Source organism: Carlito syrichta, unplaced genomic scaffold (assembly GCF_000164805.1).
Source record: "Carlito syrichta isolate Samal-C Ts95f unplaced genomic scaffold, Tarsius_syrichta-2.0.1 Scaffold315831, whole genome shotgun sequence".
Taxonomy (NCBI): domain Eukaryota; kingdom Metazoa; phylum Chordata; class Mammalia; order Primates; family Tarsiidae; genus Carlito; species Carlito syrichta.
This window is the reverse complement of record NW_007259927.1, coordinates 624,578-651,108: the sequence shown is the minus strand read 5'-3', so window position 1 is coordinate 651,108 and position 26,531 is coordinate 624,578. Positions and strand designations below refer to the sequence as shown.

The 26,531-nt window shown below is 39.7% G+C and overlaps 1 protein-coding gene across 1 annotated transcript in view; it reads left to right on the top strand.

Annotated features, from left to right (window-relative positions):
* DSG3 (desmoglein 3) overlaps nt 1–26,314 on the top strand; it is a 33,054-nt gene extending 6,740 nt beyond the window's left edge. The window contains exons 2-16 of the mRNA XM_008073388.1: nt 1,475–1,510; nt 2,030–2,161; nt 3,015–3,170; nt 3,922–4,066; nt 5,028–5,194; nt 5,869–5,997; nt 6,252–6,437; nt 9,644–9,915; nt 11,246–11,385; nt 12,459–12,686; nt 15,251–15,511; nt 20,668–20,801; nt 21,149–21,212; nt 22,867–23,150; nt 25,529–26,314. Of these exons, the coding sequence (XP_008071579.1) occupies nt 1,475–1,510; nt 2,030–2,161; nt 3,015–3,170; nt 3,922–4,066; nt 5,028–5,194; nt 5,869–5,997; nt 6,252–6,437; nt 9,644–9,915; nt 11,246–11,385; nt 12,459–12,686; nt 15,251–15,511; nt 20,668–20,801; nt 21,149–21,212; nt 22,867–23,150; nt 25,529–26,122 (2,928 nt within the window). The 3' untranslated portion in view covers nt 26,123–26,314. The remainder of the gene's footprint in view (nt 1–1,474; nt 1,511–2,029; nt 2,162–3,014; nt 3,171–3,921; nt 4,067–5,027; nt 5,195–5,868; nt 5,998–6,251; nt 6,438–9,643; nt 9,916–11,245; nt 11,386–12,458; nt 12,687–15,250; nt 15,512–20,667; nt 20,802–21,148; nt 21,213–22,866; nt 23,151–25,528) is intronic.
* The last annotated feature ends 217 nt before the right edge of the window (nt 26,315–26,531 follow it).

The following is a 26,531-nucleotide window of genomic DNA, read 5'->3' as shown; positions in this document are numbered from 1 at the left end:
TTAGTCAGATAGAAATCTAAATTGTCATATAACTTTCTTACTACCACTAGTTTTTTTCTACTAATTTATGTCTACTTTGGTTTGAATCTAGTGCCGGAGTGATTACATGCTGTAGAGTCAAGCTACTGGGGTGAAAATCCTACAAGAGGTTTTAGCTAGGACAAAGTATTCATTATCTCATGTCTCCTTTTCTTCTTCATATAATGAGTCTATGACAGTAGAATATCCTCCAGATGGCTGCTAAAAGTGTAAAATGAGATAATAAGTATAAAACTTTAGAAATAGCAACTGACACAGAAATCACATAATAAACATTAGCTACTATTAATATTCTTCTAATTTTTTTCTTCTGATTTATTTTCCACTGTCATTTTCCTACCAGATTCAGGTCAGATAATTAGTGGCTTGGCAAACAGTTATTAAAGGCCTGCTGAGGGACAGGTATTGTGAGAGTTGCAAGAAAATAAAATAAAATAAAAGCACTGATTTGGAAAGTTCACAATTCTTGGCTTAGCACATAAATTCTTTTATGCACATCAAACAATAAGAAATAGTAAACTATCATGGGTTAAATTACATGGCACGGAATATGTTTTGTACAAACTCAGAAATGGAAACATCAGTAAAGACAGTTTCATGGAAGTTGTTTAAACTTGAATGCATCTTAAAGGATGAGTAATGTTTAAGTGGGTGGAGGAGAAGAGGAATGCAATCCAGGTGGAAAGCAAGGTGGAAGATGACACAGAGGAAGGCGCTATGCACTCTCGAGAAAGGGAAGCCCCTAGCCTGCCTGACTTCATTTTACCCTCACTTAATTTTTTGTGTCAGTGCAACAATTTAAGTTCCATATTTAAATTGAAGTAATAGGTCAAATATTAACAGATCCATGTCTCACAGAGAACAGTATTTGTGATTAGAACAGCATATTCCCATCTTTTATGTTCCATTTTCTAACCCAAACTAGCTCCATTCCATTCTCTCTACTTTTGTATAATTAAAGAAAATGCCCGGTAGTTGCAGATAACTAATACAGGATTGCCTACAAGTCAGTTGGGTGAGGGATGGCTTTTAATAATCTGCTATGGCCATTTTCTGAAGCTTATCACAATGATGCTTACCATTGTCTCTCAAGCAATGACTTCCATAGTTTCTGGGAACTGTTTAGGGAAGAGCCAGGTAAGAATTGTCTAGTTGGTACAACTGGCTATTAGGCATAGTTTTGAATAACCCAATAAATTATTCTTTAAATTATTAAAATTCTGTAGTCAAAGGAAAGAACTGAACTTGTTTATATTGAGAACAACAATTCTCTTCCTAGTAGAGATTTGACCACTGCTTCTCCAAACCTGCTTCTTTTGAAATAGAAACAAATGACAATAAGAACAACAGAATGCAATAATCAGGATTATTAGTTTTATGTAATTACTTATTTGAAGAATTCATACTTAATTTAACTTTATTTAAATGCCTACAGGTGGTCATGCTGGTTCATGGAGAATTGCGAATCGAGGTAAAGTATAAAAAAGTCTTTTGTATTTAAAATAACAGTCTAGTTTAAATAACTAAAATGTGTTTAGGAAAAATATATAAATGGTTATGTGTAAAATTATTTGATAATTTAATAGTGAAAATGTATAAAATTGAAATTCTAGCAACTAACCTAACAATACTTAAAAAATCAGTCCTTTATAAATGTCACTACTATAATTTATTTCATACATTATTTCTTTTTATCTTAAACAAATCAACTGGTCAAATCCCATGTGCCCAGACAGTTAGATACTGTGGAGTATATAATGGAAATATAAAATATGATTAAATGCTAGTATTAAAAACCATATAGCATTGTACTTTAATTATTTAACATTTCTTACTTGCTTGACAAAGCATCAGGTAAAGCAAATTAGACATCTAATAGTCTTACGTATCTTGAAACATAGGCATTCCTCAACCTGGGTGTCTATATTCAGTATTCAAAGTACAAATTTCCATGAATGTGCATAATAAATAGAACCTCTTTTTGCATAAGACAAAAGGACAACACAAAGAAGATGAGACGGCAGTTCAGCAAGCCAAAAGAAGGTATAAACGTGAATGGGTGAAATTTGCAAGACCCTGCAGAGAACGAGAAGACAACTCAAAAAGAAACCCAATTGCTAAGGTAAGTTCTAGCGACAGGGATAGTGTGAGTTTTTAGAATAAATGTACAAGATATACATTAAAATAATTTGACAATTCCAATTAGCACCATACCAACTTGGAGTCCACCGAACAAATGAACTGATGTCTTCAACAAAATAGTATAATAATAATAATAGAGAGAGAAATGGAGGCAACTTCTAGAGTTATAAAAAGAATTGAGACATATGGACCAATTTTAACATAGAAGACTTACTTGGATACAGATTCTAGCAAACAAACAGAAAAAATATATATGGATAAGACAATTAGAGAAATGGTTGGGAGAAAACATTGGATTGGCCATGTCTTGACAGTTGTTGAAGCTGGGTGATGAGATGTATCAGACTCATTATACTATCCTAATTTACATATATTTGAAATTTTCCTTGTTAAAAAACTTAAAATTACAATAATAAAAATAGTTCATGTTGATGCATCCTAACACCTACTGTACAATCCTTTTCCCTTTTTTCTTTCCATTTTCCCCTATTTAAACTAAATAAATGGTATCAGGTAAGGCGAGAGTCTTTAGGAATGGCCTTGTCAATATCAAATGCCCTTGATTTTCCCTCATTTTATCATCACACATGGCCACAGTCTGAGCAAATATCCTAAAGCCAAAATGATTAACATGCATTGGTCCATGCTTGTAGGCAAAAGCAACAATTTGATTTTGTTTAGTATTCTTAGTATTATCAAGGCAAAAAGTAAATGGCATGGTGTCAAAAAGAGTGAAACAAAAGTACATGTGACTTTATACTATGGAGGTCAGGGTGAGGAAGAAAAAGTCTGAGTGACGTTCACCTCAACATTTTGGGTATTTTTGACTACAGATTACTTCAGATTACCAAGCAAACCAGAAAATTACCTACAAAATTTCTGGAGTGGGCATTGATCAGCCACCTTTTGGAATCTTTGTTGTTGACCCAAACTCTGGAGATATTAACATAACAGCCATAGTGGATCGAGAGGAAACCCCAAGCTTCCTGGTAAGTTTGTGTCCTCAACACTGGGGCACCCTTCTCCTTGTGTACCAGAGTTCTGGAAAATGACACTCCTCTACTGGTGAGTTTAGAGGAAAGTAATGCTCCTCTACTGGTGAATTTACAGGCCCAGTGGCTCAAGCCTATAATTCCAGCACTTGAGAGGCAGAGTGTAGAGGATTGCCTGAGCCCAGGGGCTTGAGACCAGCCTGGGCAAATTGGTGAGACCTCGTCTCTACAATAAATAAAAAAAATTAGCTGGGTGTAGTAGTTCGCACCTATAGTCCCAGCTCCTTGGAAGGCTGAGGAGGAAGGATCACCTGAACCCCACAGGTCAAGGCTATGATGGCTATGATAATGCCACTGCACTCCAGACTGGGTGACAGAGTGAGACTCCAACTAAAAAAAAAAAAAAAAAGGATGGATCAGTAAATGAATCAATCCACCACCACCACCATTAGTCCCTCTACCAAAAGCCTCCATTTGCAGTTCACAATCCTGAAGGAACACACCAGGAGGGAGCATGAGGGAGACTGAAATCCTGCATGCAACTTGTCCAGTGTTCACCTCAACATGAGATAGCATCCGCTGGTCTGCCCAGAATGGGCACCTTTTCCTACTTATCTACCTTTGGGGAATTATTTTTCTTTTCTGCACAAAATTCACGTACATGCCCGCAGAGGCCTTCTTTCTACAAGTCTTAATAGTATACAAAGTAAGTGTGTAGAGTAATAATTCACATTTCTTCTGTTTCCAGATCACGTGTCGGGCTCTAAATGCCCTAGGACAAGATATAGAGAAGCCCCTTATACTAACGGTCAAAATTTTGGATGTTAATGATAATGCTCCAGTGTTTTCACAAAGCATATTCACGGGTGAAATAGAAGAAAATAGTGCTGCAAGTAAGTCTTTTATAGCAACTACTTCTTCCAGTGTATCTATTTTCAAATATAAGTATCACTATAAGACATCATTCTTATAAACTAATTTATTCTCTTGGTTTGATCAGTAGTTTTGGAAAATGAAATTCATTAAGATGATCTGGGTCTTCCTTCCTAAAATGTGTAGTTGACCTGATTATCAACTACCATTGCTTTTCTAGGTCATAGTCCTGTTATCAAGTCAATAGTATCTTTTTCCATATATATAATTTACATGAGTTTCAGGTAGTCAAAAAGCTAAAGAGGCAGCATTATGTGGCTGGATGCATCAGCCAGGTTCTTTTAAGATATAAGGAACAAGCCAGGCTCGGTGGCTCAGACTGTAATCCCGCGCCTTTGGGAGGCTGAGGTGAGTGGATTGCCTGAGCCCGCGGGTTCGAGACCCGCCTGGGCAGCAAGACCTCATCTCTACAATAAATCAAAAAATCAGCCGGGCGTGGTAGCGCATGCCTGTAATTCCGACTACTTGGAAGGCTGAGGCGGAAGGATCGTCGGAGCCCAGCAGGTGGAGGCTGCGGTGGCCGGGAGCAGCCACTGCACTCCAGTCTGGGCGACAGAATGAGACTCCAACTCAAAAAAAAAAAGATATAAGGAAGAGAGATATATTCATATTACTTGAATAACTTGGGGAAAAGGAAGAATTATATGACTATCAAGAGAAAAAATAAAGATAGAAAACACTCTCAGTCTTCACAAAGCCAAGACAGAGAGAATTGGAAGATTTTTATGAAAGGCAGTACAGTTCTGGTTAGGAGAGACAGAAAGAGACATCACAAAGTGGCATGCAATACTTTTTCAAGTATGTAGATAGTTTTACGATATTAAAAGTACAAGGATAAATGTGAAATTGTGCTGAAGATTTAATGTGAACATAATGTCAATTCTACCATATTCTCTAATGAACATTTTCTTGTGTTCCTAGACTCACTGGTGATGATCCTAAATGCCACAGATGCAGATGAACCAAACCATCAGAACTCTAAAATTGCCTTCAAAATAGTTTCTCAGGAACCTGCAGGCATACCCATGTTCCTCCTAAGCAGAAACACCGGGGAAGTCCATACTTTGACCAATTCTCTTGACCGAGAGGTACAGCAAGGCACTTGGGGAACATTCACAGATGAAGGGTTTGACTGTGGGAAAAGTAACTTCTTTTCACCTGAGAATAAAAGAACCAAAAGGAAAAGAAGTTTCCAATACTCAATTGGGCCAATCTAGGGAAACTGCATTCCGGAGTGTGATTCCGGTGGGGTGGGATGTATGCCTGGCATCTGAACAATCAACTGTAGCTTAAACATACCCGTGGAAGTTACAGTGGGGGGGTGGAGTAGGCGTTGGCATACATGGACAAAGACTCAGCTGTGACTAATACCTCATATAAGGGGGAAAAGAAAATTTCTTAGATGAAGGGAGAAATTTCTAGCTGGAATAAAGTCCTCTTTGATGTCACACTTCTCCTGACTCCTCCTTTTCATTTACTTCTGCTTCTGGAACACTAACGAATCTCCTTCCTCTCTTCTCTCCATACCTGCCACCACCTTCTGTCTCCATCACTATGGGCTACACTGCCAAACTCCATATTACTCCATATTATGAAACTCACCAAAGAGAAAACTTGCTGTAGCCCCCTAAAGACCTCCACCATCAGAGTCCCACGTGCCCCTATATATGAACTAGAATATTTTCACCTCCTTACCCATAGGAAGCAAATAGCTTCCATTCATATTCTTGGAGATTAATTTTTTTTTTTCCTCCACATGTAGCAAGTTAGCAGCTATCACCTGGTTGTGAGCGGTGCTGACAGAGATGGAGAAGGACTTTCAAGTCAATGCGAGTGCAGTATTAAAGTGAAAGACGTCAACGATAACTTCCCAATGCTTAAGGACTCTCAGGTACACCACTGCTCCTGTGTCATTTTTATATATACTTAATATTTGCCATTCCCATTCAGTATTTACCTGTCTGTTAGCTTTTCCTTAAGTTCTCTGAAAAAAAAAAAAAACTTTTTTGAAATGTAAGAATCCAGAAACCAGCAAGAAGACATTACATACTTTGAGAAATAATAATTAATGCCATTCAGAAGAAATATAATTCCTTTAGGTAGAACCTGGCATTGAGTCTTAAATTCTACTTCTTTCTTTTTCAGTATTCAGCACGTATTGAGGAAAACACTTTAAGTTCTGAATTACTTCGATTTCAAGTAATAGACTGGGATGAAGAGTACACAGATAATTGGCTTGCTGTGTATTTCTTTACCTCTGGGAATGAAGGCAATTGGTTTGAAATACAAACTGATCCTAGAACTAATGAAGGCATCCTCAAAGTGGTTAAGGTAAGGTCTGATGGCTCTTCATTAGTTTAAAAAAAATTGATATTAACCAAAACTATTATTTTTACAAATAAAATTTATTTACTTATTAATAATAATATCACTTCATTATAGAAAACTTAGAAAACATAAAAATAAGCGGGGCTCGGTGGCTCAGCCTGTAATCCCAGCACTTTGGGAGGCTGAGGCGAGTGGATTGCCTGAACCCACAGGTTCGAGACCCGCCGGGGCAACTTGGCAACTCTACAATAAATCAAAAATTAGCTGGGCATGGTAGCGCGCGCCTGTAGTTCCAGGTACTTGGAAGGCTGAGGCGGAAGGATCTCCTGCCCCACAGGTCAAGACTATGGTGGCCATGAGCGTGCTACTGCACTCCAGCCTAGGTGACAGAGTGAGACTCCAACTCAAAAAAACATGTTGGTGTATTATTTTTCCAATCTACTGTACTTTCTATAGTAAACAAAAACACACTAATATACCACGAGTGTGCATACTTTAAGTACATACTAACATATCATTGGGTGTGCATGGTTTAAGCACGAGAAAGCAGGGCACATTCCTTGACTTAATCTCATTCACTATCTATAATTGGATTGAAGTTAGAATAAGATAATACATGGAACTGTGCCTTGCAAACTTGTCAACCTGTTTTATATGGATTACCTACCATCAACAGAGGAAAAGAATTACAACTTGTCCTATAAAATGGGAATATATGAACAAAATCTGCTAAATAAAAAAGTAAATAATTGAGTAAAGCTTCCATGTAACATGTTTGACTACCACAGGCTTTATATCTGGAAATATATGACGATATTTCTGCCTGAGTACGGTATAGACTGGAAGAAATACCACTTTTAGGAAACATTCCTTGGCAAAGTACTTTGGATTCTATGGGAGCCTCTTTAATTTCTTGAGTCCAGTGGAGTGATAGACTCATAAAATTCCTATAACGAGAGGTCTGCTGAAGCTGTGCATACAATTCCTGGTTCTTCCACTTTTCACAGCACTATAGCCATCCCTACTGCAAGGGTTTTGTTATGAACTCCCAGCAATGCCTGGGAATGAGCTATTCTCTCTCTCGTGTACTGACAGCATTCGCTCTCCCAAACTAGAAACCTGGATCTTGCCCTTGAATCGTGGCATTTCCGCACAGCATATAGCCAGTCATTGAATTCTGCCCTAGAAATTGTCTGTGAAGTCTGACCCTCCTGTCCCTTCTTGCTGCCTGTGTTCTAGCCCGGCTTGGCCTCTTCTCTCCTAGATGATCACAATACCTCCGAACAAATGTCCCTACCTCTTATCTCTATCAACCTTGTCCTCCTCACTCTCGCAAGTTCACTACCATATTTTTCTTCAAGCAATGTCAATCACCTATGCTTCTCCTCAACACCGTCTCCGGTTCTCCATTGTCCGTGAAAGTGGCCCCCCAAACCTAATTGCCAACGCAAGTCACCTGCAACTTTTCCTAGACAGTGGAGATGTGAGGACTATGGGTTTAACTGGCCTGTGGAGAAGCCAGCAGCAGCGGGACTTCAAGACCCCTCAGAAGGCTCTCATATGTAGCCAGGTTTGCTGATTCCCCGCTGACCTCTCAGATGAAGTTCTTTGTCCTCACAACTGCACACAAAGCCCACTCTGCAGTCAGCCTACTCCCTATCACCTTCTGTAACTCAGTATTTGCAAGTACTCTCACCTATGCTTGAATGAGTTCTCAGCATCCTTCACCACTTAGCTCATCCTTCCCTAACTCTCTCAAGTAGAATTAGCCCCTCACTTCCACACACAGACCCTATAATCTCTTTTGTCTCTGACCCCTTGTATTATGGTTACCGGTTTCGACATCTGTCTCTTCCACTCCTCTGGGAAATGCTGGAGCACACAAAGCCAATCATGCATGGCAAAGTTGCAACTTAAATCCAAATCTCTCACCTGAAGTATTTTTAGTGACATATAAATGTAACGAAAAAGAACATTTCTTTATCTCATCATCCTGAAAATAATTGCTACTAGTGAATGAAAAAAAGCTATTCTGGTTTTCCTCAGGCCTTGAGGTGGGCCACCTCAATAAGAGGGTTAAGCCCAAATAGTTATCATGCAAAACCTTCTGATAATCATTCACAAAGAGTCAGTGGGCCATCCATGCACTGCTTTGGAGAGGCCTACTTGTCAACCAAGATTATTAAGATGATTTGTCTTTGCCACGTATGAGTTTTTAAAGTTAGAAGAGACATTACTGCACATGAACCTGATGAATATTCTGTGAATGACCAAGGCTGCCAGTTATAGGAGCTAGGTCAACTTTGTATCTCTGTTCTTGGCAGGTGGTAATCTATGTATCATGTTGTGATAGTTTATAGCTTAAAACTACATCAAGAAATAAGATATTGGGCTGGGTATAGTGGCTCAAGCCTGTAATCCCAGCTCTTTGGGAAGCCTTAATTTGTTCAGTTCTCATTACACTTTGGTGAGGTAAGGTTTTTGTTTTTGTTTTTTCAGAAATGAATAGTTGAGGATCAGAGAAATTGAATGTTGTGCCCTGAGTCACACAGTTATTAAATAGTAGAACCAGGATTCAAACCATGTTACCATAGCAAACTTGGGTGGGGTTTTTTTGTTTGTTTGTTTTCTTTTTTTTTTTGAGTCAGAGTATCAGTGTCACCCAGGCTGGAGTGCAGTGGCACACTCACGGCCACTGCAGCCGCAATCTGCTGGGCTCAGGCGATCCTTCCACCTCAGCCTTTCAAGTAGCTGGAACCACAGGCACACACCACCACACTCGGCTAATTTTTTTTATTTTATTGTAGAGGCGAGGTCTCACCAAGTTGCCCAGCCTTGTCTCGAACCCCTGGCCTCAGGCAATCATCTCACCTCCACCTCCCAAAGTGCTGGGATTGCAAACATGAGCCACCTCACCTGGCTGAGATTTTTTTTTTAACTGCACCTCATAACCTAAAGAGTCTATAATAATATTTTGCTGTTCTAAAAAGAGATCCCCTGCTTTGTAAATATCAGTTACCAAATTGAGGTCTCATTAGTTAAGAATCCTAAAGCTTTCTCTATCTCAAAATTATAATGATTTCTAAAACTGTTTTTGCTATATGAAAACAAGAGAATCCTGTCCATAGAGTTCTCCTCTACTCTACTGGTTTTGTGGGATTGTATATTTTGTGACACTTCCTTCCTTCTAATTTTATTTTTTGCTCCAGCCTCTAGATTATGAACAACTGCAAAACATACAACTTGGCATTGCTGTCAAAAACAAAGCTGAATTTCACCAATCAATAATCTCTCAATATCGAGTTCAGTCAACCCCAGTCACAATTCAGGTAATAAATGTAAAAGAAGGAATTGCATTCCGTCCAGCTTCCAAGACATTTACTGTGCAAAAAGGCATAAGTAGTAAAAAATTGGTGGATTATGTTGTGGGAACATATCAAGCCATCGATGAAGAGACTGGCAAAGCTGCCTCATATGTCAAGTAAGACTTTTTATGATACCTTATTTCTTTTTTTATTTTTCTGTAGAGACAGGGTCTCACAATGTTGCCCAAGCTGGTCTCGAATTCTTGGCCTCAAGTAATCCTCCCCACTTGGCCTCCCAAAGTGCTGGCGTGAATCACTGGGCCAGGCTTGATATGTTATTTATTGATATAGTTTTAGTCTATAAACTATTACAACATAACACATAGACTATTATGTGCCAAAGATAGAGACACAAAGTTGACAAAAACAAGAAACTGGGTAACTCAAGAAGTGACACTTAACTAAATCATTAGAATCTACTGTTATGAGCAAAGACAGCATAAATATAAGTTAAGATAGAATGACTTAGCCTATCAAGAAGATCAGGTAAAAGGTTTGTGGAAACTTCCAACTGAGTCTTACAAAAGAGTAGAAGTGCACCAGTGAATCATATGAAATAGCACATACAAAGCTACATGAGGGCAGACCCCAAAACAAGGAATTTATTTTTTTAACAGTGTGTTTATTCCTACATGTTTAAACTTCAGTCACCTTCAAAGTACTCTCTGTTTGATGCAATACACCTGTAGAGATGCTTTTCCCACTGCTCAGAACAGTTTTTGAACTCGTCAGTTTGGATGCCTTTTAGTGCTTTGGCCATTTCTTGTTTCACCTCTTCCACATCAGCAAAATGTTTCTCTCTGAGGACTTTTTTCATTCAGGAAAACAAAAAACAAAAGTCTCTTAGGGCATGATCAGGTGAATAGGGAGGGTGAGACACATGGCTCATGCTGTTCTTGGTCAAAAATTACTGAACATTCAGTGAGGTGTGAGCAGATTGTTCATGTAAATCACCCATCATGAAATGGGTAAAGCATTGAAAGAATCTCAAAAAAAAAAAAAAAAAATTCACTGAAGTCAAACGCAGCATCTCACAACAATGATAGTTTGTACACTGATGCTGATGGGTTTCTAGAACACTTACCTAGCCAGGGAAGCCTGTACTACACGAGGACTGTCCTCCAAAAAATAATTCCAGGTTTTGGGTCCCCTCTCATATATGCCTAAAATATCAGCACCCCATGCAAAATAATTACTATATTGTAAAGACCAGAGACACAGCATTTTATTTTATTGTGCAGAGTAGAACTGAAAAGCCAGACTAATATACACTAAAGGATTATGATACATTGTTCATCCATGCTATGATAATTTTCTGTTACTTTTGTAAACGCATATTTAAATTTCTTTTATAAGTATAAATAAGTATAAAATGAGTCATTTTCATTAAATATGCAATATTCCATATTCGAAAGGAAACTATTAATTTTTTCTGTTATAAAACAGATACATTATGGGACGTAACAATGGTGGTTTCCTAACGATTGATTCAAAAACTGCTGAAATCAAATTTGTCAAAAACATGGATCGAGATTCTACTTTCATAGTTAACAAAACAATCACAGCTGAGATTCTGGCCATAGATGGTAAGAAAAACATTTTAATCATTTTTAGAGAAATGTTATTCCAACTGGCATTTCTTCATGCATAGAAGCTTATAATTGTTTGACGTATTATCTTTATCATTAAAGATAATTATCTTAGGAGGTTTGGGTCTCAAGTCTGAAGCAACTGAGTCGCGGAGAGAAGACTGAGAGTTCCAACTTCTAAGTGGAGTTTATAGTACCAGTGAATTCTGTGTTCAGTCCCTATGACTTGCTATAGTTGAGGAAGAAATTGTTTGGCCTATGGGAATTCCTGGGTTTGAGAGGATGGGTAAACATTCATAGAGAAAGTCTACCAGGGAAGCTCAGCTCAAATGTGAGGTGTTTTTGTGAGATACCTACAAAGACCTCATGTACTTAGGGTTAGGGTTAGGGTTAGGGTACTTATATCATTGAACAATAAAATTTTTTCTTCTGAAATATTTTAAAATAATATTCACTGAGTGTGTGTTTGCCAGGTAGAATATTAACTTATGTTTAAGGCAATAAACAAACACACCTAAAAAACATAGGGGAAAAAAAGTTAACATTTGGGAAAACAGAAAAATAAAGGTAACAACAGAAATGACTCATTATTCCACCATAGAAAGACTTTTATTTTATTGTTTTTGATTGTCAGAATTTAAAATTTTTCTTCAATACACTTTTATATCTTGGGTAATAAAAATATATAATTGTTTATTCTAAACACTTTGTCTCACACATTAGAAGCAAAACTGTTTTGCACATTGATTTCAATTAAAATCAACACATTTAAAAGAGCTATTAATTTTGTGTTGATTTCACTTGTAATCAGTGAATTCAACACCTTATAGAACTTGGTTTTAAGCATATTAGATTAATAGCCAGTGCTACTAACTAGAGACACCGGCCAACTTGGTAATTTATATTTGTTTTTCAGAAGATGTAGAAATAGAATGACTTTTTTTTAACTTCTGAGAATAATATAATTTCTCATGAGAAGACACACTAACCTAGCTATATAAAAGAAATATGAGTCTCCTTTTTTTGTACAACTTTGATCTTTCTTTAACTCTGGAATGTTATTCTTACAGGAAACACAGGCAGAACTTCTACAGGCACCATATATGTTGAAGTACCCAGTTTTAATGAAAATTGTCCAACGATTGTCCTTGAAAAGGAAATCATTTGCAGTTCATCGCCTTCCGTGGTGGTTTCCGTCAGAACACTGGATAGAGGGAAATATACCGGCCCCTACACATTTTCCCTGGAGAAGCAACCTCTAAAGTTGCCAGTTGTGTGGAGTATCACAACACTCAATGGTGAGCAGTAGTAAATTGCTTCTATAAATGCAAATTGCTCCTTCTGTACATGTCCAGAAAGGTAATAGAGCTCATCAAAGAACAGGTCCTTCCCAAGGGTAATTAAGAAAATTATGTGCAATGAAGATGTGGTTGCAGCCTTGTGGATTTTTTCTGTCTTCATGAGAGATATGAATGATAAGACATAGGGTTATTACCTTGTATATTTTCTGTTTTTAATATTTTGGGCTTTCGTTTAATATTTTAAGTATGTTTATTTCTACCTCCATAGTGCACACACAAAAAGATTACAGTCAGGCATCTATTTTATCACAGAGCTGTTAGATTTCTAAATACATAAACTTCTCCTAACTGTGCAGTCTGTAAGCAGACACAAAGCATGGAAAAGTCCTGCTCAATGATCATAGGAAGTACCACTTAAATTGTTACTAGTCCAGAACCTTGAGAGCATGGTGGACTGAAATTTGCAAACCAATTAGTCCACAGGGAAGAACTAATCCATCCTGGCCTATTTTAATACTTATTTTATACTGCCTGTTTTTCATAAGTCTCATAGAAATAGACATTAGACTTAATACAAATCTCCATCCTTTCTGGATTTTATAGTGACCCTCAGACCACTTTAAATTATTTTTAAACTAACTCACTTCTCCTGACTCTTTTCTGAAGTAACCTTGCTTCCTTGCATGCTCTTTTTTTTTCAAGTTGGAATCTCACTCTGTCCGTCCAGGCTGGAGTACAGTGGCACGCTACCACCACCCCAGTGTCAAACTGCTGGGCTCTGGCGATCCTTCCACCTCAGCCATCCAAGTAGTCAGAACTACAGGCACACACTACCAGGCCCGGCTAATATTTTGATTTATTGTAGAGATGAGTTCTCACCAAGTTTCCCAGGTTTTTCTTGACCCGTGGGCGCAGGCAATCCCCTTACCTTGGCTTCCCAAATTGCTGAGATTACAGGCCACCGCCCCCGGCCATGAATGTTCTTCATGGTACCCTTCCGTCCTTAGTATCAGACATTGCCAGAGTTACCAAAGGGATCTTATTCTCCATGGCCATCTTCCCTTGGACCTTTCTGATCCTGGTGTAAAGATCTAGCTCCAAACTATGCACCAGATAACGGCCAATGAAGAGGCTGCTAAAGAAAGATCAGAGAGGGTGAGGACATGGCACTAGACATACGTGGCCCAGGTGAGGCTGAGCAGGGGAACAATGGTTGGACTAAGTGGGTAAGGCAATATGTCAAAGGACATGGCGGAATCAAAAATGACTCAAGCCACACAACATTAATATTTCTCAGAGCTACTGTGGGAGCCCACACAGAAAAAGCCAACGTAGTAATAGAGAATGGAGAACAATCTATGCTCAAGATTCAGATATGCAACAGGCTGTCACCACAAGGGACTCCCATACAATAGGCCTTCAGTTTATGGAATGAGAACTTACAGAAGAAGTTGAGGCGGCAGCAGCCAAAGCTGAAACTCAGTCTTGATAAGTCAGACACAAGAACAGAGAGTCGAGGGAAGACATACACTCAGAGGGCCATACAAGCCTAAAGACTGGTGCAGACTACAAGAGAGTGGTTAAGCCCCAGACGTGGGGGGTCCTGACATTCAAATGATACCTGCCTCCCATTCTCTTTAGTGAGAAAAGCAGAGTAGAACTAATTTTCAGGGGGGAGAATAAGAGGCCCACCTGGGGAAGAGAAAGAGACAAGCAAGGTGATAGGTATAGACAGATTTACCCACTTGAACCCCTTATAGCCCTCATCACAGCTCAGACCTCACTCTACTATCAGCCCTGCTATTTGTGACAACCCTAGCGGTGCTAACAAAAATAAGTAGCTTTAAGAGTACGAGACACTGCTGTAGTTTGAAAGCATCCCCCAAAGTTCATGTGTTGAAAACGTAATCCCCAATGTGACAACATTAAGAGGTGGGACGTGTAAGAGGTGATTAGGTCATGAGGGCTCTGCCCTTATGAATGGATGTATGTCATTACCACCGAAGTGGGTTCATTCTCCTGAGAGTGGGTTGTTATGAAGACAAGGTCAGCCCCCACTTGCTCTCTTGTGCCCTCCCACCTTCCACCATGGGATAATGACATTCAAGGGCCTTTGTCAGATTCTGGCACCTTGACATTGGACTTCCCAGCCTCCAGAACCATGAAAAATAAACTTTTTTTTTTTTGAGTTGGAGTCTCACTCTGTCGCCCAGACAAGCGCAGTGGCCGCTCCCGGCCACCGCAGCCGACCTGCTGGGCTCTGGCTATCCTTCCGCCTCAGCCTTCTGAGTAGCCGGAATTACAGGCATGCGCTGCTACGCCCGGCTGATTTTTTGATTTATTGTAGAGATGAGGTCTCGCTGCCCAGGTAGGTCTCGAACCCACGGGCTCAGGCAATCCACTCACCTCAGCCTCCCAAAGGTGCAGGATTACAGGCTGAGCCACCAAGCCCGGTTCAAAAATAAACTTCTTTATAAATTATCCAGTCCATGGTATTCTGTGATAGCAATATAAAGCAGACACCTTGCCCTACTCTAGTTTGTATGACTGTTTCTCTACAGCTACCTCGGCACTCTTGAGAGCCCAACAAGAGATATCTCCTGGAGTGTACCGAGTCTCCTTGGTGGTTACGGACAATCAGAACAATATCTGTGAAATGCCAGAGAGTTTGACTCTGGAAGTCTGCCAGTGTGACAACAGGGGTATCTGCAGAAGTTATAAGCCAAACAGGGACCCTGAGATCAAGTATGGGAAGCCACCCTCGGGGAGGCTGGGACCTGCTGCCATTGGCCTGCTGCTCCTCGGTCTTCTACTGTTGCTGTGTGAGTATGCCAGTGCTTCATTCTCTGTTGGATGGGGTGTCCTCATTTGCAAAGGACTCGCTGCTGCCCTACTCATCTGTGCAATGTGGGAAGAACCATTCTCTGTGGTTTTATAGGTAAAACTAAGGCGAAGCGGCATTTTCAGGAAGAATCTGAAATGTTTAACTTGTTACTTGCTAACAATATATACATATTTTGAGATGGGGGTCTCACTTTATAGCCTAGGCTGGAGTGCAGTGGCACAATCATGCTCACTGCAGCCTTGAACTCCTGGACTCAGGTGATCCTTCCACCTCAGCCTCCCGAGTAGCTAGGACTACAGGTGTACATCACCACCCCGGTTAGTTTTTTTGATTTTTTGTAGAGAAGAGGTTTGTTTATACCTGGGCTCAAGCAATCCTCCTGCCTTGGCCTTCCAAAGTGCTGGGACTACAGGTATGAGCCACTGAACCCAGCCAACAATCTATAATAATACAGCAAAGCAAGTCATATATATATCAGAAACCTAGAAATAGCACAAGATAATCAAGAGGGAAAAGAATAAATCATGAAGACCCTTTATATGTTGCCAGTAATTCTTATGGTCAAAATTATGGCCTCATCCATGACTATGGCACTTTCTTTGATGTTTTCTCCATATTCAATTTTCCTGAGATTCTAAGATTCCCAGATAAACAGAAAAATATGTAAAGGATATCATAATACACATTAATGTAGTGTAGGCCTTGAGAAGTTATTGTATAATTCAATATTTTCTCAAAATAGGTGACTACCTGAATATGCTTCCTCTTTAAGACCTTCACATTTAATATGATTAAGTTTATTGAACACATTTAGGAAAACCAAACATAAGCATTATTTTTTGAAAAAAGTAAAATTTATTTTATTCAATAGATAGATTTCTGAAAAGTTGCATTTGAAACAAAATCTTGTGAATCAAGTAGCATTTTAAATGTAAGAGGTCTCTTTTTAAAATAGCTTCCTGGAGAATTCTTGTATAAATAGGAGAAATCCTTGCTAACTTCACAGTCACTTCTCTCATTTATTATAAAATCATAGACTTTTAGAGTTAAATTAATTTTTTGAATGATCAAAAGATCAAACTCTTTATTCAATTTTTTTAATTTATGAAAATGTTAAAACCACAAAAAGTTGAGAACATGACAAGTACACATATAACTATCACTTAAATTTAATGAATATTAATGGTTTGTCATTTTTTTTTTTTTTTAAGATGTGGGATACAGTTCAGGATTAGGTATACAAATGGTCATTACTCAGGTACCCTTGTTGATGAGGTGTGCCCCCACTCCCAACTCTGGAAGTTTCCCACTATATTTTTTTAAAGTTTTTTCTTAAAGTTCTCTTTTTTAAAAAGAGAGAAACAAATTGTTATAGACACATCTAGTGGCCTCCCCCACCACCCAATACTTTTCCCTTTCTCCTTCCCCTAAAATATTTGCAATTCTTCTTTTTATTTAAGCTGGGCTTGGTGGCTCAGCCTGTAATCCCGCGCCTTTGGGAGGCTGAGGTGAGTGGATTGCCTGAGCCCGCGGGTTCGAGACCTGCCTGGGCAATTTGGCGAGACCTCATCTCTACAATAAATCAAAAATTAGCCGGGCGTGGTAGCGCACGCCTGTAGTTCCAGCTACTTGGAAGGCTGAGGCGGAAAGATCACCAGAGCCCAGCAGGTCAAGGCTGCGGTGGCCAGCAGTGGCCACTGCACTCCAGTCTGGGCGACAGAGCGAGACTCCAACTCAAAAAAAAAAAAAAAAATTTGTATCATATTAGTCAACTTCAACCACAAAGATTTTTCAAGCACCTCTATGTAAGTCTCTATGCTGGCCTTCAGCTGAAAAGGAAACTTGAATCTGGTTTTCATACAGTTCACAGACCTATGTATGTCCAACTCTATGGAAAAAAGATCATATAGATACGAAAAGTTTGTGATAGCGTTATATTAAAATTTTCCATGATAAAGTTATGCAAGAAATGACTACATAGGGGTATTGCAGAAAGCTTCACAGAATAGGGGAATCCTTCAGTTGAGCCTTGGAGGATGAGTAAGATGTAAGAAGCATAAAAACAGAAAAAGGTATGTCCAAAAAGTAGCAACAAGAGCCAAAGCCAGAAAACACTTAGCATGTTTTAGGAATCACACAGCCTTGGACACCTAAAGCATGGGAAAACTTTGGAAAGGGAAGGTGATACGGAGAATGTGTTGGACTTAATTTGAAAGGCTTGCTGAGGCTTGTGTACTTTCATCTATAAGAAAGGAGAGTTACTGAAAGTGTTTGAATAAAAGATTAACATGATCGCCAGGCATGGTGGCTCACAACTGTAATCTCAGCACTTTGGGAGGCAGATGCGAGAGGATTGCCTGAGCCCAGAGGTCCAAGAGCAGCCTGGGCAACTTGGCGAGACCTTGTCTCTACAATAAACCAAAAAAGTTAGCCAGGCGTGGTGGTGTGTGCCTGTGGTTCCAGCACTTGGAAGGCCGAGGCAGAAGGATCACCTGAGCCCAGTAGGTCAAGGCTGTGGTGGACATGGGCATGCCACTGCACTCCAGCCTGGGCAACAGTGAGACTCTGACTCAAAAAAAAAAAAAAAATTAACATGATCATATCTGTATTTTAGAAAGACAACTCTGGCAACAGTGTGTACTGTAAATTAGAAAGGAAAGAGCACGTGAGAGTTTATTTTAATAGTTCCAAGAGAGGAGATGGAGATCAGATTTAGAGTCATGATGTGAGACTGGAAAGGAAAAGATAGCTTTGTGAGACATTACTGGGGCACCTGTTCAAGATTTGGAGACTAACTGCTATGATCTGAACGTGTGTGTCTCCCCAGAATTCTTATGTGAAAACTTAAACCCCAACACAATAGTATTGAACAGTAGGGCCTTTCGGAGGTGATCAGATTGTGAGGGCTCTGCCCACATGAATGAGATCAGTGCACTTTTAAGAGAGGTTTGAAGGGGCCTGTGTGTCCTCTGCCTTGTGAGGACACAAAGAAGGCCCTCATCAGACGCCAAATCTGCTGGTCACTTGATCTTGGACTTCCCATATTCCAGAACTGTGAGTAATAAACTTATAGTGTTTATAAATTACCCAGTCTAAGGTATTTTTGTTATAACAGCCTGAATGGACTAAGTCATGGATAGCAAGAGCAGAAAAGAAGCCCAGATGAAACCCAGAAGTCTATATTTGACAGTCAATGGGTACTGAAGCTATTAAATAAAATAGAAAATATCAGAGGAAACACAGAAGTGTAGGGTGGCAGTAATGAATCTGATTTTGAAATGTGTCATTTTGAAGTGTGAGGTATGTCCTGTAGGCCATTAACACTTGGGATTCTGGCTCAGAATGGCAATCAGAAGGAATATATTGTGCTATTCCCACAATAATATTTGCTTCATGATGATAGTACCATTTGCAAAATGCCACATTTCAAGTTTCACGTGTCATAGAACATATCTTTTTCAGACTATAGAGATACACTCCACAGTTTGAAAAACTTTCTCTGAATATGTATAAAAACCCAAATATGCATTGTACATACAATGATAGGTAAGATTTATAAAAGATTATTATGTCCATCTAAAAATACTGACCACTCAGGTTTATGTTCATCACCTTCCAAACTATTTTGTCAGCTCATCATGTTCAAGCTTTCTCACAAAGTCATAGAATTAAAGATGGTAATAGAGAAAATCTTTAGCAGTATCATTTATATGAGCATTATATTAAAGTTTGAAAAACCATATTCATTATATTCAACTATTTTATACACTTGTTCTAATTTTTTCATATTATATATAAGACTGACCTATTTTGCATAACTAATATACCCCATCCTAACAATACTACTAGCAAATACTCATGGCACCCATTACTGTCTGTTACCAATGTTAACTCATTTAATCCTCACAATAACCTATAATGCAGATACTATTTATTCCGCCATTCTATGGGCTGATTAACTGAACAAATAAAGATGACATAACTGCCCAGTGTCACATAGCTGGTTATGGAGGAGCCAAAATTCAAACCCTAGAAATCTGACTCTGACAGCTGTGCTCTTAAACCCCTTGCTAAGCTCCCTCTAAATGAACATAGTTCAAACATAAAGTTTGAGGAGGCCTTGGCAGGCCAGAGGTGATCATGAAATCACTAACAGTAGAGTGTGTAAGATACCTGTTTTCAAGACTGAGTATCTCTTTTGGTTCATTAACATGAGAATGACATTGCTCTTTATTGCCAAACATACGCACAGAAAAAGGACATTTACACTAGCAGGAAAGCCCCCTCCAATCTCAAGTCTCAATTAAGGGATTCTTTAGTCACAATTAAGAGTGAACTGACCAGGTTTGGCGGCTCAAGCCTGTAATCCCAGCACTTTGGGAGGCTAAGCAAGAGGACTGCCTGAGCTCGGGGTTCGAGACTAGCCTGGGCAACTTGGAGAGACCTCGTCTCTAAAATAAAAAATAAAAAAATAAGCTGGGCATGGTAGCGCGTGCCTGTAATTCCAGCTACTTGGAAGGCTGAGGTGGAAGGATTACCTGAGCCCAGCAGGTCGAGGCTGCCGTGGCTGTGAGCATGCCACCGCACTCCAGCCTGGGCGACAGAGTGAGACTCTGACTCAAAAAAAAAAATGAACTGATAGCCATGTATTAGGTTATCACTCTAGTTACTGGGTTTGCTGATTAATTACTGCTTGCTAAGAGCTAATTAGAGATCAGATGACTCAAATATTAACATGCCCATCTAAAATCTTGAGCATGCAGCTCATATATTCAGCTGTGGGTCCACCTGACAAAATACACAGAGCCCCAACATGAACAAATAAATGCAAAAATCATAAAAAGAATTTTAAGGAAAGGATTGGGGAGCCAAACAATGACCTTTATCAAACACCAAACAGTCCCTATGTCAAGACAACACTATACATACAAGAAACGGTTCAATCTGTCTCCTTCAGTTTCATAATCAAATAAAACTTTAGTGTGCTTGTTTACAAATTTTAATTTGTAGAAACTAATTTTGCTTTTCGTTAGGAGTTTTCCACAAGTATTTGAAATATTGTTATTTTCCTTCTAACATTTCTGACCGTTGTCAAATGGTTTCCAAGTGATTCCAATGTTTGTTTCTCACTAGTGGCTCCCCTTCTGCTGTTGACCTGTGACTGTGGCACGACCGGGGTAGTGCCAGGGCATTTTATCCCAGTTCCTGATGGCTCTGAAGGAACAATTCATCAGTGGGGAATCGAAGGAGCCCATCCTCAAGACAAGGTAAGCACCCAGTTTTTTTTGAGTATTTGTTTGGATTTTGGTTTTTTTGTGGGCACTTAGCATGTTGTTAGAAAAATATTTATTTCATATGTAGAGAAAACATTTCATTGATATTCAGATAGGAATAGGGGAAGAGGGGCATAAAAATAAGAGATTTCTTGATCCTCAGTTTGAGAGTCAGTGCTGAAGTGGGTGGAGGCTTTTAGTATTTTACTTCTTCAAATGTCAAATGATAGAAATGGTTACTTCTGCAAAAATTTGGGCTTCTTATAAAGTTATCGTTTGCAAAAGGCTAAATTTATCTATATTGCTCTGAAATGCATTTATTCTTCAAACATGGTTTGCAGGAAATCACAAATATTTGTGTGCCACCAATAACAACCAATGGAGGCGATTTCATGGAAAGTTCTGGTAAGTGAACATCAAATTTATTTTCGAAAGCAATGGTGATTGTAAGAAATATTCAGACATAAGAAGTGTTCAAAATTATTTTCTTAACAATTTGCACCTGTGTGCACACATCAAGAGTTGTTACCACCAAAATGAAGAAAGGCAGTTTTAATATTTGCATATTAGTCAATTTCATGACATACGTCTGGCTTCAGTGAATCAATGTATCTGCTGATACCACAGTTTTCGATATCTGAAGATTTGTTATACTTTTTCCAAACTTTAATAAACTGAAGTATAACTCTCAGGCAATCAATTACTAATTTTTTTCATTAGAAAAGACAGAAAAATGTAGAAAAATGTAAAGTAAAACACAACAAATATCTACATATCCACCATCCAACTTTGTCTGTTCTTAACATTGGTCACATTTGCAGTTGAAGTCTCTTGTGCACATCCTCAATCCTATTCCCCTTCTCCCTTCCCTAACACTAAGAGTATCCTGATTTGAGATCAGTTATCAATTCTTACACCATAATGGGACATAGTCACTTAAGTTATCACACAGGTGAATTTGTTTATTTCTTTGGTTTTACCAAGTGATTATTTTATTAATATTATCTCAATGCCACAGCTATGCAGTAAACAGAAGGAACAGCTGATGCCTAAAATTAAAATTTTTCCTAATTCCATATTTAGCAGTAGATTATTTTTGTGTCCAGCCTGCAAAATTTGTACGAGAGTTCCCCAAATATATAACTGTCTGCCTTTATCAGCTACTCCAATCTGTACCTGCTTTTCCCATTATAATTGCAAAGCAAGAACTATATTAAAATTCTCTAAAAAAATAAGTTTCCATGAGCACATAATATAAAGGTAACAGGCTAAATAGTCAGGATGCCAAGACACCAAATTAGCATCTGCTCATTTGCACGATTACATTATGTGTTTCCTCCTCGTTTTCATATTGAGCCAACATGACTGCTATTAACTATCATTTTTTTCATGAAAACAAACAAGCATTCATTGCATTAGAAGCATCCTATGGGTGTGTGCTGAATATTCTGTTTTTAATTTTCTATTTCTGGCTGTTGTCACTGAAAATCTATTTCTTTGTGCACTTAATGAGTATGTCATTAGAGCTTTTTCATCCGTTTTTTGTTTTTTTGAGTTGAGATCTCACTCTGTTATCCAGGCTGGAGTGCAGTGGCCTGATCATGGCTCCCCACAGCCTCAACCTCCTGAGCTCAGACAATCTTCCCATCTCAACCTCCCGAGTCGCTGGGACTATAGGCTCACAGATGAAAATAACCACACCTGGCTAACTTTTTGATTTTTTAATAGAGACAGGATCTCACTATGTTGCCAGGTTGGTCTCGAACTCCTGGCCTCAAGCAATCCTCCAGCCTCAGCCTCCCAAACTGCTGGGATTACAGGCATAAGCCACCACGCCCAGTCTTTTTCATCTGTTAATGTTCTCCCCTCTATTACTCTCACATAACACACTATGGAATGTTCTTAACACCTCTAGTCATAGAGTTGTATCTTCTCCCGCTTCCTTGTTTTACATGGTGACTGCTCATGGACTTCAGATACCAGTTTGTGTGTGTGTGTTTTTTTTAAATGCAACAAATAACAGAATAAGATGTCACAGAATTTTCTCCCTTGTTTTTAGAAGTTTGTACAAATATGTATGCTGGAGGGACGGTGGTAGAAGGTGCTTCGGGAATGGAAATGACCACGAAGCTTGGAGCAGCTTCCGGATCTGGAGGTGCTGCAGGCTTTGCAGCAGGAACAGTCTCCAGCGCCGCTGCAGGATTCGGAGCAGCCACTGGACTTGGCATCTGTCCCGCGGGGCAGTCAGGAACCATGAGAACAAGGCATTCCACAGGAGGGACCAATAAAGACTATGGTAATGGGGCAATAAGCATGAGTTTCCTGGAATCCTACTTCTCTCAGGTAATTTGGTAGAAATCTTTGTGGTTTTGTTATTGTCTTTACATTGGAGATCTTTTTACTTGATTACATGCTTCGGTTTGGCAGTTAAATTTTTTTTACTGCTTGTTAAAATGTAAGGGAAAAAAAGAGGTTTCTCATTTGCCGAAATAATAGAGGTGGCTGTCACAATGGGGTCACTGATCAAAAAGAAGATTGTGTCTGCCGGGCGCAGAGGCTCGTGCCTGTAATCTCAGCTACTCCAGAGGCTGAGGTGGAAGGACAGCTTGAAGCCAGGAGTTCAAGACAGCCTGAGCAACAGAGCGAGACATACTTCTCTACAAAAATTTAAAAATTAGTCAGACTTGGTGGTGCATGCCTATAGTCCCAGCCATTGGGAGACTGAAGTGGGAGGCTCACTTAAGCCCAGAAATTCGAGGCTGCAGTGAGCTACGATGGCATCACTACATTCCAGCCTCAGCAATTAAGCAAGACCCCACCTCTAAAAATTAATAATAATGACAATAATGTGGGGATTTTTTTTAAGTGAAAAAGCAGGATTTATTGAGAGGACAGAAAAGCTCCCATAGTGGAAGGGAACCCAAAGGGGTTGCCCCGACAATAATGTTTTTTAAAAAGAATAGACAAGCAGCCACAAAGTGAGAGCCTATAACAAGTAGCACTACATTCCTTCAACTAGAAAAACAACTGAGAGCAAATCTTTTATATTTGAGGATCAGCAGTATCCTCTTTAAGAATACAAAAAAGTTTATTTTGTATTTTGCATCATAAAGGATATGGAAAATCTGTGCATATATGTTCCTGAGAGAGGGTTACAGTATTCTTCACATTTTCAAAGGAGTCGATATCCAAAACATGTTGAAGAACCGTGTAATTAATGACCCAAAAATAAAAGGGGGAAGAAGGGATGGGACGGAGGATCCATGAGACGGGAGGAATGAAGTGTCAGGAAGCATAAAACAGAGAAGGAGCAAGCATGCAAAAACAGAGAAGACTTTGGGAGGCCAATTGTTTGCCTCTAGCTTGATGGCCAGGGATTAGTGGACCGAGAGGCAAGCTTACAATGGATCTCACAAAGAGTTCCGGTATCGAAACGGATAAGTGCCAGGGTCTGACCTAGTATCCAAGCAGATGAAGGCTGACATCGTGTTTGAGGAAAGACAGCAGCAGTGGGGAAAGGGGGTGAGGGGTGAGGCTTGGGGATGAAGATTCTTGGGATATTTCAAGGTGTGATGTGGGCTCTGGTTACAAGTTAGGTTCCCACAGGGTTTTATACAATCTAGGCAAAGGCCCTCTTCAGGGTAAGAGCTGCCTCAAATGGTGCACAAAAGGATTTCTCCCTTACCACCGCCTCATCACAAAGACATGCAGTAGCACAATCACGCATTGAGACCCTTACACTCAGTCCAGTGAATAACCTCCAGATGTCATACACGTTGTCTCTGTAGACCTAAATCCACATTAGTGCCTTCAACATCAAGAACTCAAACATAGCCGGGCTCGTGGCTCAGCCTGTAATCCCGTGCCTTTTGGAGGCTGAGGTGAGTGGATTGCCCGAGCCCGCGGGTTCGAGACCCGCCTGGGCAGCGAGACCTCATCTCTACAATAAATTTAAAAAAAAAAAAAAAATCAGCCGGGCGCGCAGCGCACGCCTGTAATTCCGGCTACTGGGAAGGCTGAGGCGGAAGGATTGCCGGAGCCCAGCAGGTCGAGGCTGCAGTGGCCGCTCCCGGCCACTGCACTCCAATCTGGGTGACAGAGTGAGACTCCAACTCAAAAAAAAAAAAAACTCAAACATAAGCGTAGACTAGACTCAACGTTGAGTTAATGTCAACCAGACTATTGTCCAAGCACCAGATAACTTTTTGAACAAGGTTGTTAGTACAAAGAGTATTTCCTGATAGGTATGGTGACTCACACCTATAATCCTAGAACTTTGGGAGGCTGAGAGGGGAGGATTGTTTGAGGCCAGGAGTTCAAGACTAGCCTGGGCAACAAAATGAAACCCTGTCTCTACAAAAAATAGAAAAATTAGCTGGGCGTGGTGGTGCATACCTATAATCCCAGCTACTCAGGAGGCTGAGGTGGGAAGATCACTTGAGCTCAGGAGTTGGAGGCTGCAGTGAGCAGTGATTGTGCCACCGCACTCCAGCCTGGCAACAGAGTGAGATCCTGTCTCAAAAACCAACAAACAAAAAAGTATGCCTTTTACTTCTAATGGATTACTTAATTCAAGAATTTATAATCAAACCTTGAGTTCTATGAAATGTATTATAGTGTTCAACTGAATCTTTCTTAAAATTTATTTTTTTCTATAAACAGTGTTTTATAATACAACTGAATCTTAAAATCCACTTTTTCCACTCTTTCTCCATCTTTAGAAAGCATTTGCCTGTGCAGAGGAAGACGACAACCAGGAAGCAAATGACTGCTTGCTTATCTATGATAATGAAGGTGTAGATGACTCAGACTCTCCCTTGGGCTCCCTGGGCTGTTGCAGTTTCATTGCTGATGACTTGGATGACAGCTTCTTGGACTCGCTTGGCCCCAAATTTAAAAAACTTGCTGAGATAAGCCTGGGTGTGGATGACGAAGCCACACACGCTCAGCCACGCCCTAAAGACAGCGGTTACGGGACTGAAGCCCCGCAGTCAGGGTCTGTGAGGTGCCAGACTTTGTCAGGAAGTCAAGGCACTTTGGCCCAACAGGGCTCTGGGTCTTTCCAGCCGGCTGTTCCCATCCCTGACCCTCTGCAGCCTGGTAGCTATTTGGTGACAGGGACTTACTCCGCTTCTGGTACCCTCGTGCAACCTTCCACTGCAGTCTTTGATCCACTTCTCACACAAAATGTGACAGTGACAGAAAGGATGATCTGTCCCATTTCCAGTGTCTCTGGCAACCTGGCTGGCCAAACGCAACTACGAGGGTCACGCTCTATGCTCTATCCAGAAGATCCTTGCCCCCGTCCCATATGACCACAGTGAATTAGAATAACATATTGACTCAATCTGAATATTTGAACCAAATTATTTAAAATAGCAAAGCAAAGCTCACTGTATTGGGTGAATGTAAACTCAACATGGTTATATTTAAATGTTCGGGTTCGTACCCTGAAACTTGGCATGTTGTCACTCTTAATTCTCAAATACTATTCGAATTGTAATAAAAAAAACTCTTAAGAGCACATTCTTCTGGAAAATTTCCTAAACATTTTTAAGCTTTCACTTTTCCAGTGCCAAAGGAAAGTATTTGTCATTTTAAAACGCAACGTGTTTTAGTGGATTAAGCTATTGAAGCCAAGAGTTTGATTCTTGACTTTGATTCTCTGACCCCTGCTCTTACATCACTGGTGATGAGTAAGAGTCACAAGGTATTTGCTAAAGC